The sequence below is a fragment of the Gordionus sp. m RMFG-2023 genome, chromosome 2 (genome assembly GCF_954871325.1).
Source record: "Gordionus sp. m RMFG-2023 chromosome 2, tfGorSpeb1-WG-v2, whole genome shotgun sequence".
In the NCBI taxonomy this organism is placed as follows: Eukaryota; Metazoa; Nematomorpha; class Gordioida; order Chordodea; family Parachordodidae; genus Gordionus; species Gordionus sp. m RMFG-2023.
In genome coordinates this window covers 31,781,833-31,804,403 of record NC_088776.1, presented here as the reverse complement: position 1 = coordinate 31,804,403, position 22,571 = coordinate 31,781,833, and the positions used below count along the sequence as shown (strand labels likewise).

Genomic DNA, 22,571 nt, shown 5'->3' with positions numbered 1-22,571 from the left:
TATAACCCAGCATGGGTTAATTCTATAGCCAAACTTAGAATGCGGTTTTATTTAAACAAATTTGAATAGATTATCTTACATACTTCTAATATTTTATACCTTTTTTTTCTATAACTACTTGCTTAAAACTACATTATTAATGGAAACATAAGATGCATTATGAAATGATACAAATTCTAGCTGTTGGACGTTGAAAATCTCTTTATAGAGACTATTATCAATTTAGCATCATATATTCGTTTAAAAATTTCTTATAAAACCAATTTTGGAAATTAATTATTATGCTTTATTTGTATGGTTTAAAAAAATAAAGCCGACAGGTATTATACAAACATAAATTAATGGTGCCTATAAAAATATTGAAATTGGACATAGTAAAAGACGAAATAAACAATAAATTAATTTTTTTTAAAAGAAGATTTGCTTATCAATTTCCCAATCCCCTCCACTGATATATTGGGTTTAATTTTTTGGTCTGAATTCTTTTCAAGCCAGATGAATCATGGAATTTATAAAAAGGGTAATTATTGTTATTTATGTATTTATTTGTAGCATCATCTTTAGCATCATATCTATATAAATTGTCTATTTTGCTTAAATTTCTAAATTTCAGTATTCCTTCTACAGCAGAAAAATCATTTTGTGCATTATCGGGTAAAAAAGAATTATAAGATGATGAATATAATCGATTGTAATTCATTCTGGGGGATCTCTTACCTAATCCGGTCCACTTGTATTGCATGGAACTCCTTAGATTTCTTGGGTCATAAAAGTTTCCATAATTATAAGGTTGCAATCTTTTTTTTCTTCCCAGCCCTGTCCATTTAAACAAGGTTGAACGTGATTGAGGCTTATCCATGGAAGCTGAATAAAACGGAAATTCGTCATCGTATGAATCAAACCTTTTGCCTAATCCAATCCATCTTAGATTTGACGAAGATCTGGGTTCAAATTGAAGGAAATTTCTTTTGCCCAACCCAGTCCACTTAAGAGCAGATGCAGCCCTCTTTACGTTTAACCACTTTGATGGGTCCATGATCACATCTCTTTGCTTGTATATTTCGTTGTTTTCTTTTTCACTTGGCATATCATAATTGGGTTCGAAAACATAAGGCGGCGCATCGTAAATTGAATCGTAGTAATTTGGATTTCTATGAGAGAAATATAAATAGTTAAAATATATATCTAATTACCCCAAAACATCATTAAATTCATTTTCTCTTGTGTCTCTTTTATATAAGTGGGATTTTTGTCTACTTATTATATCTTCAGCGTATCTTGATAAGTCATCATCTAAAATGTAAAGAAATGGTTATTTATTTTAAATAATAATTGGTAATAAACAACAAATTAGGGTGTTGAAAATTTCTGAGCATATAAAAAGGTAGTAGATCAGACGATAAATAAAATTGGTTGGTTGCTATATTATTTAAAATAGTGATATACTGCAAATAACAAAATTATCAGGCCCGACACAGTCCGGTGGGATTTTTACCAGGCCCAATTTCAAAATTTTCACTAAGTTAATCCAGATAGGTTTTTAAATTTTCTAAATATATGGTTTAAACCAAAATATATGTTGTTGACGCTAAAATAAACAACTATTTATAATCTTGGGGAGTGATTAAATTAAAATATATGATATATAATAATTCGTCAAATATATTTACAAAGAAAAATTTAGATTTTGCCCGTGTGCAGATCTATAAAATACAAAGTGTATATGTCGTAATTTTTAAAGGGATCATGACTATCCGGGATCTTCACGGGATATAAAGGGATAACTAAAAAATTAGGGTTGATAATTAAGGAATGATAAACGTTTTAATCGTGATAAAGAGGAATTTTATTTTAAAAGCGTTTTCCACGAGTTTCGTTGCGTTTTTAATTTTCAATTTTGTTTTTTTTTGGCCTTATGATATAAGATATGTCTAGTATAGGGTATCATATTCGATAGCTAATCAAAAGATTTATTCAACTGGAGGTCAATCTCTGCCCCAGTGATAATACCGTATAGTTCTTTATCCTTTAAAAAATTGCAATTTTAAAGGGGTACCTTTAAATCCCGTGAAGATCCCGGATAGTCATGATCCCTTTAAAAATTACGACATATATAATCAATTTTTACATGACCTATATCTTTCTAAAGCTTTTAACCTTAATCATAACAATTAAAAAGTTGTTGGGGGGGGGGGGAGGTTATGATGCAAATTCGTCATTGAAATTGGAGGGAGTAGGTAGTTATGATAATATCATTATTAAATAAAATAGGGGGGGGGGGGTAGGAGAATAGTTTTAATTTAGATTTTCTTTTTTTCTAAGTAGTATTCGAGGGAGATTTTAGAGGAGATCTGTAAAATTTTTGAAGGAATATTGATGTCCAGGACTCCATTCCTATTCCAATCTGCTTCGAAGACCTAGAGCGATTTTCAACAATTGGTTGAATAAATTTAATTTGATACCTTATATAACCTCCCTCCCCCTCTATAACCAAGATCCGAGGATTAAAAATGAAATTAGCAATCAAAAAATATTTTTAAATCAAGTGTTTAGATCCATGCCAAGAAATTTTATATCAAAAAAACCTTTAAAATTTTGGACCTCCTCCAATTCCTCAATATTTATTATAGTGATGAGGATGATAAGAACAATAGACAAAACTTTTTATTTTGAGAACCACATTGAAATATTATGTACGAATTTTTATCACCCCTTTCCCTTGGAGTTGGACTGAAAAATAGAGTAACAAATAGTTTTCATTATTCTCGATTCTTTTTCTCTATCTTCAATCTTGATATAAATTTTAGTAATTTTTGTATAATGACCTTTTTATTTATACAATTTACTAAATGGATTATGGATTATACTAAGATTTTTATATTTTAGCATTATATAAGCTTAGTGCTTCCAAAAGTTTGACAAATTTTCAAAATATGAGCTTTAAACTATCTTATTTCTATATATTAAATAAACCGAAGAGAATAAATAATATCTATAAAAATCGTAAACTCATAAGATTCAAATATATTTTAAATCGAGGGAAATATTTCATTTTTTTCATATTTTTCCAAAAATTTTTTATTTATTTTATCAATCATTTTTCCCCCCTTTAACACATCTAACAAACATGATAAAACATAATTGAGCTAATAAAGCATTACTTAATGTTTTGGTATAAGTTTTAGAATTAGTGTTTCAAATGATTTGACACACATCTCACTTAAACTTGACAATTTTTGTTTATAACTAGGAACCTATTTTGAGAGGAATTAATGTAAGGGAGATCGGGGTTACCTTGTCCATAAATAATTGAAAGGCTATAAAAATTAGATGAAGCAAATTTTTCAAAATATTTAAACTTAGTTTTATTTTTTACATATTCTACAGTAGAAATTAATATTTAAACTGTAATTTTTTATTAATATAAAATTTTTTAAAATTATATTAAACATATAGGGTATTTTAGCCTTAAGCGAAGCATGTTAAGGTGCTTCCTTTTTTGAGATATTTTTAAATTTTCTTTTTATGATAAATGGATTTGGAGTCACTTTATCACGCGTCACATCAAGCGACACTTTATCGTGTGACACTTTATCATGCGACACTTTATCACGACGACATTTTATCATGGCGACATTTTATCACGGAGACACTTTTATCACGACGACACTTGATCACGACGACAGTTTATCACAACGACACTTTATCACGACGAAACTTTATCACGACGACACTTTATCACTCAGTCACTTTTTCACGCGTCATTTTATCTTGCGACACTTTATCATGACGATACTTTATCATGCGACACTTTATCACAATTTTTGTAAATAATTTATATTTTTTACTCGTGATATATTGATTTATAGTTACTTATTAATAATAAGTATAAATTAAAATCATTCTTATTGCTTATTTCTCCTGTTTCTTTATTTTTAAAGGACATAAAATTTTGATTTTAAAAATATTTTTGGCTAAAAATTTGACAAATTTTGGAAATAAAATATAATGGCAATTGGATTTTAAATATAAAATAAATAAAATGGTGTTTTTCTAGATAAAATTCTAAAATAAATCTTAAAAATATTCGTTTGAAAAATTATATTCATATTGTATTTCGTAAAATAATAGATTATAAAAGGTTCTTCACTTTTTTTGTCCAAATAAAAGTTGAATTTCAAAAATTCAAACTTTTATGAAAAAGAAGAAAAATAATGGAACTTAGTGTTGTTAAACGACTCGATTTGATAATACTTATGAAAATTAAAATATGAGCTAATGCAAAAAAAATTAATTAAAATTTTTTAAATATCGGAATTCAAACGTAAAAGTCAAAAAATGAGATTTTATCAAAATTTAACTTTTCAAATATATTATACTAAGTTTCAAGTATATTATGATAAAGTGTCGCATGATAAAATGTCGCGTGTTAAACTGTCGCATGATAAAGTGTCGCATTATCAAATAACTGTGTGATAAAGTGCCGTCGTGATAAAGTGTCGTCGTGATAAAGTGTCGTCGTGATAAAGTGTCGTCGTGATAAAGTGTCGTCGTGATAAAGTGTCGCGTGATAAAGTGTCGCATGATAAAGTGTCGCGTGATAAAATGTCGCTAGGCGGATAAATGTTAATCCTAAGTAAATTAATGAATATACATTATCAAATATATAAATGTACCAGGTTTATCCAAATTATATATATCATCCACGGGGGAACTTGCTGTCATTTAAAACTGTCATATAATTAACAAAAAACAAGAAACCATCTAGTGTTGTCATTCGTGACTTAAGTTAAACTTGTGTTCTCATAAATATAGTTTTAAAAAATTAAACAAAAATAAATCCCTCCTTAAAATGACTAATACGCACACCATCAAATTTAATGGTAAGATATAGATATTAAATTAACAAAAAATATTGTCAATATTTCTATACTTGAAATTAAGATTACTTTATCATTTATAATATTGATATTTAATCTGGGTAACTTATATAAAAATATTTATTAATAAGATTGTAAAAAATTAAAAAGTTATACTTCTGATGTGTTAAGTTTTAAATTTGCATTTAAAACTTACATAAGCATATTTTTGAAACATTTTTAGAACTATTGAAGCATCATGTTCAGTCAACTAACGGGGATAAGTATGATATTACATATTTTAAAAATAAAATTATAAATAAAAAAACCAGGAGATAATTAATAATATCTAGTACTACTGGGAATTGGGAAGCTTAAGGGCGAAGTTCCCCAAAATATTTTATAGCCCATCTCCGTGGATATCTGAATATGCGAAGGTTTCATTTGATATCCAAGTAAAAATTTAGATAAAGTTTTTCAATGTAACCCTCCCCCCTCCAGGAACTATACCAATTGTCCTAGAGTAATTATTAATTCAGGAAATTATACTATTAGCTTTCACTTGATACTCTTGATAGTATATATCTTTTAGTAAGATGCCATTCGCCCCTCCACTCCCCCTACTCTCCCCATCTATTTTTTTACTTCCATCCCCTTCCTATCATCCCCATTGCCTATGTTAATTTCAATATCATTCAAGAAATCTTTCTATTAGGTTTCATTTGATATCGTAGCCATAATACTTTTTAAAAGGTGTTTTCAATTCAGAAACTATACCAAAAATCCCTGAGTATGATTAATTTTAATGGCATCAAAAAATCTTTTTATTTGCTTTTATTTGATAACCTTGACGATATATAGTAAAATGTTTTAACCCCCTTCCGTTGCATCCCTTACCTACTCCTCTCCTCCCTTCTACCCTCTTTATCTTCTACCCCCTTTCTTCATACGCCCCTCCCTTCTTCTCCATCACCCATTCTCCTTACCTAAACATGAAGCCTACAGTGTTATTTTCGATATCATTCAAATAATCTTCTTATATCTCTCATTTGATTCCATATCAAGATATTTTTAGAAAAGTTTTTAAACCCCCCCCCCTCTCCATATCTAGACCCAAAGTCCTTGAACAGTAATTACTTTTTATAGCACTCAAAATATTTTTTTATTAGTTTTCATTTGATACTCAACGATATTATTTTTAGGAAAATTTTCAAATCCCACGACCCTTCCTCTTTTTCGCCCCCCCCCCTTACGACAGGAGGCCAAGATTGTAATTTTAATATCATTCCAAAAAGCTTTTTATTAACTTTAATTTGATTTTCTTGTAGAAATACTTTTTTAGAAGGGTTTTTAACCCGCTTCCTTCCCCCACCCCTTCCCAACCCCGTCCATAGTACTTAGAGTGTTTATTTAGAACTCAAACAATTTATATTCGCTTTCTTGATACCATTTAGATAATTTTGGAAAAAGTTTAACCCCCCCCCCCATGACTTAGACCCGAGAGTGATTATTAATTTTATAACTTCAAAAAATAATAAACAATGTAAGGTATATATTTTAAAAAAAAACACTACATTTAAATGCACGTTAAAATAAAAAAGTTTTTAAATCGGAATAATTTCTGAGCGGTTTAGTGTATCTTTTGAGAAATATAATTTAATAAATTTGAGATAAATCAAAATATTTGCGAAATTCAGTAAAAATTCCTATAAGTAATATGCAATTAAGGAAGAGAATTATAAGCATTTTAGTTTTTATTCTGAGCGAAATAAAATAAGTCATATATAACATGTCACTCAACCAAACGATAAATGGCGCATCCTCGTTGATTGACTACTTTATTTAGGCAGTAAGAGGAATATTTGAAGAGTTTATGAAGATTAGATGCATCACAAGCAGGTATCTGAACCGAAACGAATATCGATTCGGTTTAGGTTCAAGTTAGGATAAAAATAAAAGTTCAAGGTTCAGTTTGAAAAAAGAGTATAGGTTCGTTCGAATCTATAAAAACGGATTTGAACGGGCTGATTTTTAAAAATTAAATCAACTTATCTGTGAAAAATGTTGTAAAATCTTTTAATAGAGCGTTTATCAATTTACTGCTCATATTTTTAATTTCCCTTTGAAACAAAATGCAAAATACTGCAAAAATTATTCAAAATATCAAATTTTAAAAATCTCGGGTCGGGACTTAAAAGAATCAAAAATCAAAATGCTGAACTAAAAAATTTCACGGGTAGGGGTTGGCTTAGAAATAAAAAATATTTTTAAATTTAGGCCGGTCTAGGCTTGAGAATAAATTTTATTATAATTCAGGCTGGATAAAAAATTTTGACCTTGGTTATATTTTTAATTTTAAAATGTAAAGTTTATAAAATTAGAATTATTTTTAAAATGTAAAGATTATAAAATTAGAATTATTTTTAAAATGTAAAGATTATAAAATTAGAATTATTTTTAAAATTACCATCTTATATATAAATAAATCCTATATTAATATTATTCTAAGCATTATTTACTAACCCAACCCTTAATATTATTACCCCATAGAATACTAATGTCATATCATAACTACTAAAATATATTTAAAGTTAAACATGATTCTGTAGCTTTCCTAAATACTAAAAGAAGTTTTAACTTTTATATATAATATTTTATAATGTTTAAATTGTTAATATTTTAAATGTATATACTCGGATGAAAAATTACCATTTATAAGTGCAGCTTAAATAAGTTGATATGGGGCAGCCCATAATACAGAAATAATTTAAAGGAAAATAAAATATTGCGAATATTAATTTATTACCATAACATCGTGAATTTTACGAAATTTTGGCAAATTAGGAAAATTTGTTAATCAGAAAAGGTAAATATTTTCAAGGGGCCTAGTATAATGTTAAATAAAGATATTTATATCCATCATAATTTAAAAATTTATTGCTACCCATAGTAAAAGTTATATGACCCTATGCGCATATTGATTATTTGTATAACTGATTAATTTAAGTTTCTAAAATTCTATTCTGTAGAAATAGAAATTATATTTTATTAATGGTGAAAAAAAATCTAGTAAGATCCATTAAAAAATGTATTTAGCTTTATTATAAGAATTATTATTTGACCACTAATAAAAATACTGTTAATATCATTTGAAGTAAGATTTTTGTTAGAACAGTGATATTTTATATAATTATTGGATTAACTGAATTTTATGTAACATACCATGCTTGCAACATCTATATATTTTAGGCAATTATATATTATAGGTAATATATAATAAATGTTATATTATATCAAACAATTCAATATCCACAGAACAGGCCACACTTTTAAATCTTTTTATGTATTGATTTAATTTATATAATTTAAAATTAAAATTTGCGTCTGGTAAAAAAATAATAATTTTAATGTATAAGTTTTGCGAATTCTGTTTAATGTTAAAATATTTTTTAATAGCAACTTTAATTTTATTTTATTTTGGAATATTATAATTATCTTTTATTAGTAATCTTTATAAGTTTTAGTTGCATCGAGCGTCACAAGGCAATAATTAGTTAATGCATTTATATTTTATAAAAAAAATAATTATTTAATTTATCTAAAGTAAATTTTCCTTGTTTGATTCAAAAAGATTATAATAATAGAGTATTTTATTCATATTATTCGAATAGCATGATTATTTACATTTTTTACAATCAAATATTTCACATTTAACATATTATTCATTTTTAATATATTTTCTTGGTAATATTGGTAAAATTTTTATAAACTTCTATGACCTTTGCATTCGCAGTTAGCGCGAATTCGCAGTGAAGTATGCAAAAATACAGAAAAATACAGTATATTTTGTAATTTAAGCCACGAATTCGTGCTTACTATTAATGTAGGGTAAGTTGTAAATACAAAAGATATAATATAAATATCAAAATCAGAGTTTCACTTTTGAGTTTCGGTAGGGGTAAATTAAATATACTAAATAAAAATCCTTAAAATGGAGGAGTGGTGAGTAATACTAATCGAATCTGTGATAAATAAAGATAAAGAAGCCCATCAAAATTATAATAATAGAGGTTGTAGTATGGTTGTAACTGGGATAGGAAAGGCAGAAACTAGTAGACGCACTGGAATTTTTAATTCATTTGATTTAAAATGATATTTTTTTTATAAAGTGATGTCTTTTATAAATTAAAAATTTTTTACAGCTAGATTAAGTTGTGCGACTATCTTACATATGAAAAAATTAATACCAACATTATATCTTTATGTTTACAGAAAAAATAAGGTGAGATACATAGTAGATTTGTCACTAGCGTAAATTAAACTGAGTCAGAAAATATATAAATCGATGATATTCTGAAGAAATTTCAATTTAATGAATAATTATTTTGATCCTTTAATTTCTTAATATTTTTTTTAAACTCCTTGTTCTAGGTTCTTTGGCTTACTGATGCTAAAATTATTTACATCAGAGATCTGCAGACGTAATAAAGCCTAATCTGATTTATTTATGCCCGCTAAAGATTGACTACTTATGGGTTTTTAAATAATATAATTTTAAAATCCAGGCTGCATAAAAGATTACAAACCCGAGTCAAGCCTGGTCGATTTTATTTTTTATCTTAGTAGAATTTAATACAATAAAATTGTATCAAGAAATTTTAAAAAGTCATGGCGGGTTGGCTCAAAGTATAAATTTGTTAGTATAATTTTAAAGTTATATTAATTATCATTAATTTATTATTCTTTTTATAATAAAAACCGTGTCCCAAAAAAATTTTCACAGTTTGTGAAAAAATGACTCGCAACATATCTACGACATGCAAATATTTGTCACAACTGCCTACTACTATGCCCTCACTAGCTCTTATGAGTTATTTATTTTTTATCTATTTATTTTATAAATAATTTAAAAGTTGAATAATTAGTATTATATAGTGATTATAAAATTTAATGATAGTTTATAAATAATTTTAAAAGTTGAATAATGATTAATATTATATATTGCTTATAAAATTTAATGATAGTTTTTAAAAAAATTCTCGTAAATATCTTGATCTGATAATATATATTTTAGGGAATTTTGATTCATAAAAGAAAAATGCAGATTATTTGATTTGGGCAATAAGAAATTCCTAATGAGATTGAATGGTGATCTTTAATCAATATTTCACAAAGATTTTATATATTTTAGTGAATTTTGAATCATAGAAAAAAAAATGAGAGTCAGATTATTTGATTTGGGCAATAATAAATTCCTACTGAGATTGAATGGTGATATTTAGTCAATATTTTATAAAGATATATATTTTAGTTAATTATTCATTGTTTGATGAAGAGGAAATGTGATAATATACCTGAATTTGAAGCTGCATATGAGAGATACATATATGATATTTCAGATAATTTTAATTTATAAACCAAAAGTTGAAAATATTCATGCCTTCAACTTATAACATTTACATTCAACCTTTGAAATTTTTGTGTCTTGATTCTTTATACTCAGTCCAGACACAAAAGATATGTTATATGAGAGATGACATTTTTTTAGCGTACAATTCACTATTTATGTTTTATAACTAGAGAATAAATATATTCACTGTTTGATGAAGAGGGAATGGGATATTTAAAATTTACTAAAGAATATAAAATGTAATACAAGAAATTTGATTATAATATTTGAAATAATTGTATTAGAGTCTATAATTTAAAAGAATTAAAATTGTGATATCTTAGATAATATATTAGTGATGTCTGGACTGAGTATAAAGACTCATACAAAAATTCAAAGGTTGAATATAAATGTTATCCGTTGAAGTGTTAAATGTCTTATCACTTTTGATGATTAAACTAATCCTTATAAAAAGATCAAATAATATAGCTAAAATCAGATCAAACCTATCTAAATATCATATATTTCTCATAAGCAGCTTTCAATATCAATTATCTCACTTCATTTTCATTAAACAATAAATGTTTATATTCTTCTATATATAAACCAGAAAACTTTGGACCGTTTGATTATGTAGACTTGGTTATTTTATCATTCATTTTGCATGTCAAGAATGATAGGAAATCATTTTTTTCTTTCTTCTATGATGATAGATAAATCAAAAATTTTCCTTTATTTTTCTGATTTAGGTTGATTTATCCATTATCAAATAAAGGGGAAATTCGGAATCCATCAACAAATCAAGGATATAATTCCTCAGTTATTTTTGACTAGAGCTATAATTCAAAAATTTACCTACATTTTTCTGATTTATCTATCATCAAATCTAAAGGGGAAATTTCTGATTTATCCATTATCAAATAAAATATTTCTGATTCATCCATGATCAAGTAAAAAGAAAATTTATAATTCATCCATCATCAAATTAAGGGAAATATTCTGATTCCCAGTCATTTTTGAAGGGCTTTCTGCTCGATTTATATAAAAAGGAAAAAAGATTAAAATAAAGCAGAACTTAGTCGAAATTAAATAAAATCCTTTGAATTATCACTTTTTATTTGATCAAAAAAATAGGTTAGATTCATTTTCTTATAAAATAAATTGTTTAATGTATTTGGGCCACGTATATCTATAATTTATTGGGTTATATGTCAATACTGCAGATATTTTCGAGAAAAATATTCTCTCAAATTTACTGCGAATGCATTACCGCGAAGATAATATTTCGAATGTGCGCGAAATATTATAGCGAAAATATTATAACTAATGCATTAGCGCGACTTAATTTTGCGAAACTGTTATCGCGAATTTATTATAGTGAATGCATTATCGCGAAAACATTATCGCGAATGTATTGTCTCGAATAATTTACATCAGTTGCTATATAGGGAATGCAGTTTGCCGAAAATTACATTTTTATACTTAGGCCTTTAGGGAGACTTAGTGGAACCTGAAAATGGGCTAAAGTCAAACTTGGGTCTAAAAACAATATTTTTGAAATAAGAGTTAAAACTTTTCATACTTTCTTGACCCAAAAAATATAAAAAAGATTGTAAACAATAAAATAGAATGTTTTCTCTAGGATTAGGGCAAAGGAATTAATTTTTATAATATTTAATTGTTTAAATATACTTTTAATAATCTTTTTCAATTAAATTTGAGTCATGACACGTGCAGTTCTAAAAAAAAAATATGACTGGGTTCGGTCCTAAAAATGATTAAAATTTTGGATGGAGTTTGGGCGAAATAAAATAAATTTGCAAGGCACTAAGAAAACTTGTTTAAAATATTCAAAATTGGTCTTCGGAAATCATTTATATTATTCTTTGACAAAACATTATTTAATTAGTTAGGAAGGATTTAAAGTTTTATTTTTTTGATAGTATGGATTTAAATATTTGTCAAAGAACACTTAAAATATAATTTAAAATTGTAATATAGGCATTTTTGAAAATAAATTTTTAAGTTCTCTTATCGCTTAATCAAAAGGAAAAGGCCAAAGCTTATCACAAAAATGCATGAAACAATATTCAGCATCATATGTAGGTTGAAAATTGTAAGGCTATCTCTCAGAGTGTAATTAGCATAATCTCTGTGATGAAATTGCTGTGACTAAGAAATTGGGAAAAACAATAGAAAAATATTTTCCTTAATTGATTCTTGTTAAGTTTTTTCTTCCTTTTTTTTAACTATGCTAAAGACAATTATAAAATGGATATAAATCAAAATAAATTTAAGTTAAGCTAAAAATGAGTTGAACATGCCCTCATATATTATTAAAAATAACTTAACTACTCCTTAAAAGAAGGGAAAACTAATTAATTTTATTTTACCTACATGGGTCTCAACAATCCGCTGTTTGCAGGCGTCTGATAGACAATATTAAAGACTTTAATTTATTTGAAATTATCCAATATTCTTGCCATTCACTTCTGTGAGCAGGATATCTTAGTATCAAAGGAATGTAATCAGATTGATAAATAAGGGATTATCAACCAAGAAAATTGCCTAAACTGTATCAATTAAAATTATTAAGACTTTATCAGTTAATTTTTGAACATCTGGTTCTAATGTTGTCGGATTCATTAATTTAGTTCGGATTAAATTTGAACTTTTGAATATAGCCTCTTCTATATCAATATTATCGAGATATCTTTCAATCTGTGAAATTTTAGATGTAGACATTTTAAATTTAAAATAATAATTTTTTTTAAATTATGATTAGTGAAATTTTATGGTTATCATATGTCTCAAAATTATCTTCCATGTCTATCTCTATTTGTGGCATTTTATATTATAAATAATTTGTTCAATTAGATTTTTTAAGCATTTTTGAAATAAAAATCAATTGATATAATATAATATAAAATTAAATTAATTATTAAATTATAAATAAATTTTAGTATTTTTTTATAGTTTTATATATTTATTATATAAAATTTTAAAAAGAGCGCGACCGCTATAGCTATTTTTTTTAAATGAGGCGCTATGTAGCGTACTACCTATGCAAATATATTGTGGTAAAAAATATGAGGCAATTATTTATACTAAATGATATTTAAAAAAATTATTCATGTGAACGCATTCCTTTTTTTGAAGGTGAACGCCTTTGATTTTTGTCAATGAACATTGAACGCATTCGATTTTTTTAGAAATGTTTACAGCACTAGTTTTTGATGATTATATAATAAGCTTGTGATTGATTATAAGGGCAGTACATGAACTATATTAATTGTTTTTTTAATTGAGTTACTCATATTTATGATTAAAATTCAATAAATTTTACCATATTACACGTTCTTCATTTTTGTCGGAATATGAAATTTTTTTTATATAATCTTAGATAAATTGTGGTTTTAGTGCCGTTGAATTAGCTTTTGCCCTAGACCGCCATAATGCTTGGCACGGCGCTACTAGCCAGAGATATAAATGATTTTGAAATCTAAATAAGAGTAGAGAAGTTAATGAATGTGATATATCATTCTAAGATACAATTTTTAAATATCTAGTTTTCAAATATTTGAAATTTTAGGCCCGACCCGGGTTCTCTGATAATTATTATGCATAAATATTAACTCCTATCATTAGTTTCTGTCATTGGTTATATACTATTCAAAATAATAGGGGCTTTCAAAGTCAAAAAATTTTGAAAAAAATAAATAATTCTCGCATTTATACATAATGCGTCCAAACTGGTTTCGAAAATTTCAATAATAAATTAATTTTTTTATTTCGAATAGTAATAAAATATAAAACAATGATATTATTATTTAACGTGAATTGTATTAGCCAGTGGCGTAGCCAGGATTGATCCATGGGGGGGGGGGGGGTGTTTAAATTTTTTTTGGGGTGTATTTTATGCTTTATTAGTGTCTAACAGTGGCGTTGCTAGAAGTTTTCCTTAGAGGGGGTCCATACATATAAAAGCCTGGGGGCTTCGCCCCCCCCATCTTGCAAATCATAACCATATCTTCGATAATATATAATAAATATATTTTTTAAATGCATCAATAATTTGTTTTATAATTTAGTAGATTATTCTCAATGACTTTATAATAATACTATCCAGAATAATTTCAATAGTAATATAATATCCTTCCACAAACATCAAAACCAGAAAAATATAAATGTTATTGGTATTTATTTGAAATAAAGTCACCACTTATAAGTCTTTTGAACGTATAATCTAAAAATAAATTTTTGCTCTGGGAGGGGTCCAAACCCGAAAACCACCCCCGTCACTATAGTAGCCAGCATAAATGGAAAAAATATTAGTAACAAAATTTTGTCCACATTTATGTTTAATACGTGACTAAAAGCATTATTCTGAAAATTTTATCAATGTTTAGTCAATTGTAAATTAATTCAATCCATTCGGTGTAGAAAGAAGAAAAAAATCTCCCCCCAAACCTCCCATTTTTTATGATCACTCAATATATTGTTCTATGTTAAAAATAATTATTTTAATTAAATTTTTGCATATAAATTTAATACAGATTATATTAAAAATTTATTCTAAATAACTATTTTAAAAAAAAAAATTACAATGAAATATGAGTAATTCTTGTACGGTATTTAAAAAAATCTAATTTAACAATTATAATTAATACAAATGAGTAAACAAAACAAAACTAGATGCCATATAACATATATCTTATATTTTGAGTAATTATAAAAATGAATTTCTATATTTAAATAAATTCGGGCGAGGCCGACAAAACTTTTTTTAAAAAAATTATGGGTTCGAGTTGGGCTGGGCTTCAAAAATTAGGCCCAATGCAGATCACTACTTCTTATTGCAAATGCAATATTTTTATTAAAAATCGTATAATATATAAATATTATAACTAAAAATTCATTATAATTACGTTTTGAATATAAAAATTTATGACTAAGAACATATTATAATAATATAGCAATTTTATGATTTGAATTTATAAAGAGAGGTCTGCTTTTCTCTGAGATTCTAGAATCAAATTTTTATCTAGAATAATCTCCTTATAAATATTTAATATTGAGAATCCATTTGAACGGCTTTCACCGGTGCTATTTCTTAAATAGGTTTTTAACCTTTCAAAGTTGAAAAAGACCTTTCAATTAATGCAGGTGTTAATCGGTAAGTTAGCTAAAATAAAAAGCAATTTTTTGATATTAGGCAGGGAATCTAAAGTGCAATTACACATGAAAAGAGCCTGCAAAGCATTTTTGGTCTCAAAGAGTACTCTATTCTGTTAAATTTATATCAAAATTCGACATCAAAAAGTAACTTATCATAAGATCTTGATAATTTATCAGAATAAAACTCTGAGATTTTCTTAATATCCTATCGCCATTCAAGTGTATTCAGACTCAACCGTCAAAAGAAAATAAAAGCTGTTTAAAATAAAATTGTGACTAATAAATCTTTCCTTTAATTGAAATAAAAATGTATCAATAAGGGAAATAAAAATATTTATTTTATAAAAATTCTCAATCGTAGATGCATCAATTTTTAAGCGATTGGACTATCTAGAATCTACTCTAGGTTAAAATTTTTAATCCCAAACACATTAGCGATTACCTTTATTTTCTCATTATATTTACCAAATTAAATGATTTTTATTTTATTTAAAAATTATAAAAAATTAATTAAAATTTTTAAAACTCTTTAATTAGTTTTAAAATATAAATTTTATTGTTATATTTATAAATATCTTTTTTAACTATGCCAGAAAAAATTTACAATATATTTTATTTGTTATTTAATATTTTACATATAATTTTTAATATATATTTTTAAACCATGTTATCATTTAAAATTGAAAATTCTTATTTGTTTTTTTAAATATATTTCATTTTCATATCGTATATAATTTTATTTATAAATTGAAACCGTTTTTTAAATAAAAAAAATTTTTTTCGGAGGTTATGGGGGACTTGTCTACGCCACTGGTATTAGAATTTAAATTAAATATTTTGAAGTGAGCAGTTTTTAGGGGACTTTCTATAATAGTAAAAAAGTCGTTTCATTGCTCTACTATTTATTTTATTATACTAATTCATAATAACAACATTTTTTTTTCAATTATAAAATTGTTTATTAAATTAAATAAAGTCTAATAAAATAAATGTAAAAATAGTGTTTAATTAAAATTATTTAGCTTTTCAGAATATTTTAATGAAAAAGAACCTATCAAATTTAAAGGAACTCTTACTTTATATAATATAAATTGAAAGTGGAATAAATGAAGTTATAAAAATGCAAATGTAATTAGTAATTTATAATATCATTGAGAAATAAAATTAATATAAAGAGGAAATAAAAATGATTTATAGCCTAAAGAGGGTTAGAATATTTAAAATTAGTCCATTTATCAAAAATCATTTTAAAAATTATTTGGATGAAATCATTATAAATATGTAACTTTAAATATTATTAAGTGTTACATTTAATCAATCACAAAATTTTTAATAAAAAATTCAAATTAATGATTAATGTTTATATTTATTAAATAAATGAATTAAATTTATTATAAAGATTTTATCTTTCTAACTGATAACTAATAAAGTTCTGAGCTTATATTCATTTTAATTCTTTTATGGTTTATAAATAGCGTATAAATAGTCAACCTTTTCCATTGATGCCATTAAATTTGTCCTTATGACTACATAATAGATCTCTTCAAAAATTCATTGAATAGAAAAGAATACGAATAAAAATTTATTCGTTTTATTTGAATACGAATAAACAATTATTCGAATAATTTGATATTATTTTCAATTTATATGAAATATTGGAGTAAAATATTTATTTTTATAGTTCCCTTACACCATTTTATATTTTTTTTATAACATTTGCCATTTTTGAATTTTATTAGAAATTTTATCTAAATATCTATATTTCAAACTCTAACAAAGGTATAAATTAATAGATAAGTAAATAATTCATTTTTTTAATAAGTTTCTTACGCAAAAATCTAGCATAATTTTGGATATGGATGAATTAATTGAAAATAGACGTTTGTGAACATGATTACAGTAATAGATAGTGAAAAGGCTTCTTGAATTAACGCAAGAACATTATAAAATGTAAAAGAAGATTTTCTCATCCCATCTTATTATTAATTATATTAGGCTACAATCACACCTGAACAAATAGAGATTAAGTAAAATTAATTTTTTTAAACCCAAATCAACAATTTTATTTAAAAATTAATTTTAAGGATAACTGGTTAAAATTAACACTCTTTATAAATAACAAAGCATTTAAACCTATGGATTCAAATGATATAAAATATATATATATAAATAATCTTGATTGGTCAATAAACTATATTCTAACACTATTAATAGCACATGCATATTATATTTGTCGAAAATGAACATTCCATAAAGAAAATAATATTCAAAAATAATGCTCAGATACATTTTTATCTGACATTTGGATCTAATCACCTCACTTTTTATAGGCTAACCGCCCATTTTATATATGTTAATTATAAATTAAATAACATAATGCCATATCCAGTTTGTTTTCCATTAAGGATTAAATGGCGTCTGGGAGAGATTACAATTCAGCTAAAAATATTTTATCAAGCAAAAAAATTAATTCGACAAATTATCATCCTTTGTTAAATAAAAAATTAAATGATAGCATGCCTAGAAAATCTTTGAAAAAACTTTATGTCTGGAAAGGCCTAACATTGCAATAAAATCTATGAAAAAAATCTGGAAAATGATACCTAAAATAAAAAACGAAGAGCCACAACTTAATATATTAATATGCATAATACATGAATGTCATAATTGTCTTGTTTGCTGATTTGAATAGAGAAAATTATCCGAGTTGTAATGAGGAGAACGAATAAATAGCTAAGGTATGTAGATTTCGAGGATAAACCTGATTCTATAGCTGACTCTAGAGAATTGGGCCAGAATTATAGCCAGCTAAAAATAGATGAAATTTGATGCGAATCCGATAAGTTGAGTATTAAAAAGACGTCTAAGATAAAATAATCTAAAATAAATAATAAAGGAAGAAAGAAGCATGTTTATAAAATGATTATGTATAAGGTAAAGTGAATGATAAAATAAAATTATATATAACATGAGAAAAGGTATGATATTATAGATGCATGCTCAAGGCTGTGAAAGAAAAAGCTAAAAGCAAAGTTTCAAAATGAAAAATAAAGCATATGTTTTAACAAGAAACCAGTTAAGAATCTGAGAAATAAATATTAAGAAATTAAAAAATAGTTTAAATATAAAAGCTTTTAAAATGTGGGTAAAAATAAATAGAACATGTCATTGGGATTTTTATTATAGATATATATTGATGTACGAATAAAAATAAAGTAAGCCAATTTGGAAATGTTTGTGTAGTGTCTTTTTCATTTGTTATCACTGCAGTTATCACATTTATGCTGACTGGAAAGTGGGATTTAGGAATCATTGATTCTTATTTCGAAATGATGTTGCAGGTTATATAGTCATAAGCATGCCTAGCATGAAATTGTCGAATATGATACAAAGTAAGCATAAACTAAAGAATAGGAATAAGCAGCGCCGTGCCTAAACTTGGCGGCCCAGGGCAAGAAATAATTTTGCAAGCCCTTAAAAAAACACAATTTACTTAGCTTAATAATTTTTTGCAATGAGAACTATTTCCAGTCATTATAGCCATCGTTTGAAAATTTGTTTGTCAAATTTGAAAAAGTTTACAACAAAAATAATATGTTGCATCTTTCTTATCGAGTTCAGTAGCCAACGACGAGTCTACAGTTTTGTTTAGTGGAAAATTCAAATTCTCTATTCGTTGAAGACCTTTTTCTACTAATAACATTTTCAGATTATCAGTTATTCACAATGGGAGAGATAGAAATATACTGACCAGTGTCTTTTATGAGATCAGATTGGCCATAAGAATATCAATGTGATCATGGAGATGGATATCGAGTATTTCTGGAATTTCATTTGTGGCGCATGTTGTCATTTTCATTTTAAAATAGCACCTTTTTGTGAATTAATAAATGTAGCTTGACTCTTCTTTTCCACTTCTCCGGCACCTGAATTAAATTTGTTTCCTTTTCCCATTTTGAAAATTCTTAGGTTATGAAAGTAAAGATTATAGCATCTCGTAACAATACTAAACAATATTTTTATTAATTTTGTTTCTAATTTTTGTCTGAAACTAGCATATTATATAGTATATATTTAATTAAACATTTAATAGTCGAATTTAAATCTTACTTAAAATAATAATTCAATCTAGATTTTCAAAGATCTGTATTAAATGAAGTCTATGGTGTAAACTTTTTTATTTTAAAATAACTAAACACATATCCAAAAAGTGCAAAATAAATGAAGTTTTTTAAAATATAAATCAAATTTTTTGTTATAATACATATGGCTAGACATGCCAAACCTTTTTTTAAAATTCGTATTCAAAAAATGAATAATGCCTCTTTTATATAGTATATACAAAAAAATTCTTATTTTTCAAAAGTCTAAAAATAATTAAGTAAAATTACAAAATTTGTCGACTCCTAATTCAGGAGCCAGGGGAGGCAGCTGCCCGCTCCCCGTCTGCACGGTCCTGAGAATAAGACATGATGAAGTCATGATAATGATTTTAATCAAGTGGTGGTTTAGATGAGAAAATATAAGTAGGGATGAATGTTTGATGGATTAAATGACAAGATTTGGGTAGAAATAACAAATAAGAATAGTATTGAAAAATAAGTTATATAGATCAATGATACAGCCACGGTTTCATGATATGAATTGGAAGATCATAGCCTAGAGATAATAATCAAAAGCCTGAATATTTTTAGTGGTTCCTCGGCGTTAGGCCTTCTTTTGTATGTCCTCAGCTGAGTTACATTTTTAAAAATAAATTATATCTTTTTGAAAATTTTATAATTATTATTTTATAAAAAAAATTAACATCAATTATTTGTTTTTTAAAATGTTTATAATGATATATTTTATTCAGTTGTGGGGAGAAGAGGTGAAGGAAAGGATTGCAGGGATTTTTATTCGCAAAAATGATATTTACAAATTTTGAGCCTATAGGTTTAGTATAAGAAACAACTAATAATTTTTTAAGAGGAGATTGGAGGTTATTAATCTGTTGGCCTGGACCTATTCAAAAACAAATCAAATACTCGATTAGTTTCGAATAGTTCGAATTTGATTTGAATATTTGAATTATTCGGAATAATAAATCAGGGGCATCACTAGCCTTTACAATCTCAGGGGTTTCAAAAATTTTTCAGGGTGCTCGCCCTGCGCCCAGTGACACTACTATAATAAATATATTTTTTAAATAAAATTCAATCAATTTCATTACATTTCTATTGCGCTAACCTATCAATCTAATGAGTGATGTTATTAACAAGGTATATATATAAACTGCTAGTAAAGGACTTTTAGTTGGAACTAATTTGTTGTCAATCTCATATCTTATAAAGAAAAGATAATAAGAAAACTTTTTTCCTTAAAAATTGGTTTGGCATTATAAATTAAATTAATATGCATTTAAATTTCACTAATAAATTTAATTTTCTGTTTAAAATTAGCAGAGTTGTTAAAGTAGCGCGCTATCTTTTTTGGTAGCTATAGCTAATAGCCGCTACTTTTTTTAAAATTATTTAATTTTTTAGCGCGCTACTTCGCTACTTTTAAAAAATATAATGAATGTAAATATAAACATGAAAATTTAAATATAATATCATAATTAATTATAATTTTTATAATTTATTATTTAATTTTGAAATTTAAATATATTTTCAATTTATATTTTCAATCTGTGTTAATAATCTAAAATGGCATCGCCCATGGATATCCAAATCCTTGAAAGTGATTCAGACATGGAAGATTCAATGGAAGAAAATGTACTTAATAGCTCTAATAACGATTTCCCATTCCCTAGATTTGAAAAAATTTTTAAAATAAATATTAAAACAAAATCTGGATTCACATTCCTGTGCTTAAAATGTAAAAAAAATATATCATCAAATCAATCGAGTAGCTATAACCTGAAGAAACACCTAAAGGTAAATTGTTATTTTTACATTATAATATTATTTATTTTATTAGACTGTTCACGCCAATTTCTATAAGGAAATAAAGAAACATATAAAAAATTTTGGTATAAGAGAATCTTCATTCAAAAAGACAAATACTATCCAAACCAAATTAACTGATAATAAACATGCCAATATTTCACAAAAATTGGCTGATAAAGTAATTGTTGATTTTATTATTGACACAGTTCAGCCATTGTCCTTGGTTGATAATCCATCATTTACTATGATGATTAAAACTTTATCCCCTGGCACAACAGTTTTAGGTCGCCAGACACTTATGAATAAAATAGCCGACAACTTCAAAGTGATGAAAGATGCTCTAATAGTAGAGTTATCAGATATATCTTATGTATGTACACCGGCAGATAGTTGGACACATAACAGAAGGTAAAAACTTATTTATATTTATAAATTGATCTGATTAAATATTTTTAGAGCTTCATTGCCCTCAAGTGCTTCGAGAGATTATTTAGTAAAGCAAAGCTTATACTTTCTGATCGTCGCTCTAGACTTGGGGATGATAATATTGAAATGATATTATTATTAAAATGCAACAAATTAAAATAAATATTTATTTATATTGCTTATTTTTTTATAATCTAAATTAACTATATTTTTACATTTATAAATGTTGATTTTTATATATTATTTATTATACATTTACATTATAAGCAAAAAAATAATAAAAAAAATTTGTTTCATTTGTTTCTAAAATTTTTTTTATAAAAAGTAGCTTAAAAGTAGCTAAAGCTACTTTTGGGAAAAAGTAGCTAATAGCGCGCTACTTTTTTTGACAAATAGCGAAAGCGGTAGCGCGCTACTTTTTTTGACAAATAGCGAAAGCGGTAGCGCGCTACTTTTTTGACAAATAGCTATAGCGGTAGCGCGTTACTTTTAAAAATAGCGTTTAACAACTCTGAAAATTAGATATGCAATAAAAAATATTTAAAATTCTGTCAATATATTTTCGTATGAATTATATGATATTTTAAAAAACGAATTGTTCAAATAATTCGAATCGAATGCAAATAGCAAGTTTTATTATTCGTACGAATATGAACGATTCGTTTAAATGAATTAAATACGAATAATGCACTATTCCATTCATATTCCTTTTTGAATATGCCTATGCTGGTCAAACTAAGACACATAATTTTGGGGAATTTGATGCAAAAAGAAAGGGAAGAAGACTTA

General features: G+C 25.9%; 1 protein-coding gene across 1 annotated transcript in view; it reads right to left on the bottom strand.

The window, feature by feature from the left end:
• Nucleotides 1-302: 302 nt before the first annotated feature.
• The window catches only part of LOC135924568 (uncharacterized), a 41,498-nt gene continuing 19,229 nt past the window's right edge, over nt 303-22,571 (bottom strand). Inside the window, exons 2-3 of the mRNA XM_065459634.1 lie at nt 1,194-1,293; nt 303-1,151 (exon numbers count right to left, since the gene is read on the bottom strand). Of these exons, the coding sequence (XP_065315706.1) occupies nt 428-1,151; nt 1,194-1,293 (824 nt within the window). The 3' untranslated portion in view covers nt 303-427. The remainder of the gene's footprint in view (nt 1,152-1,193; nt 1,294-22,571) is intronic.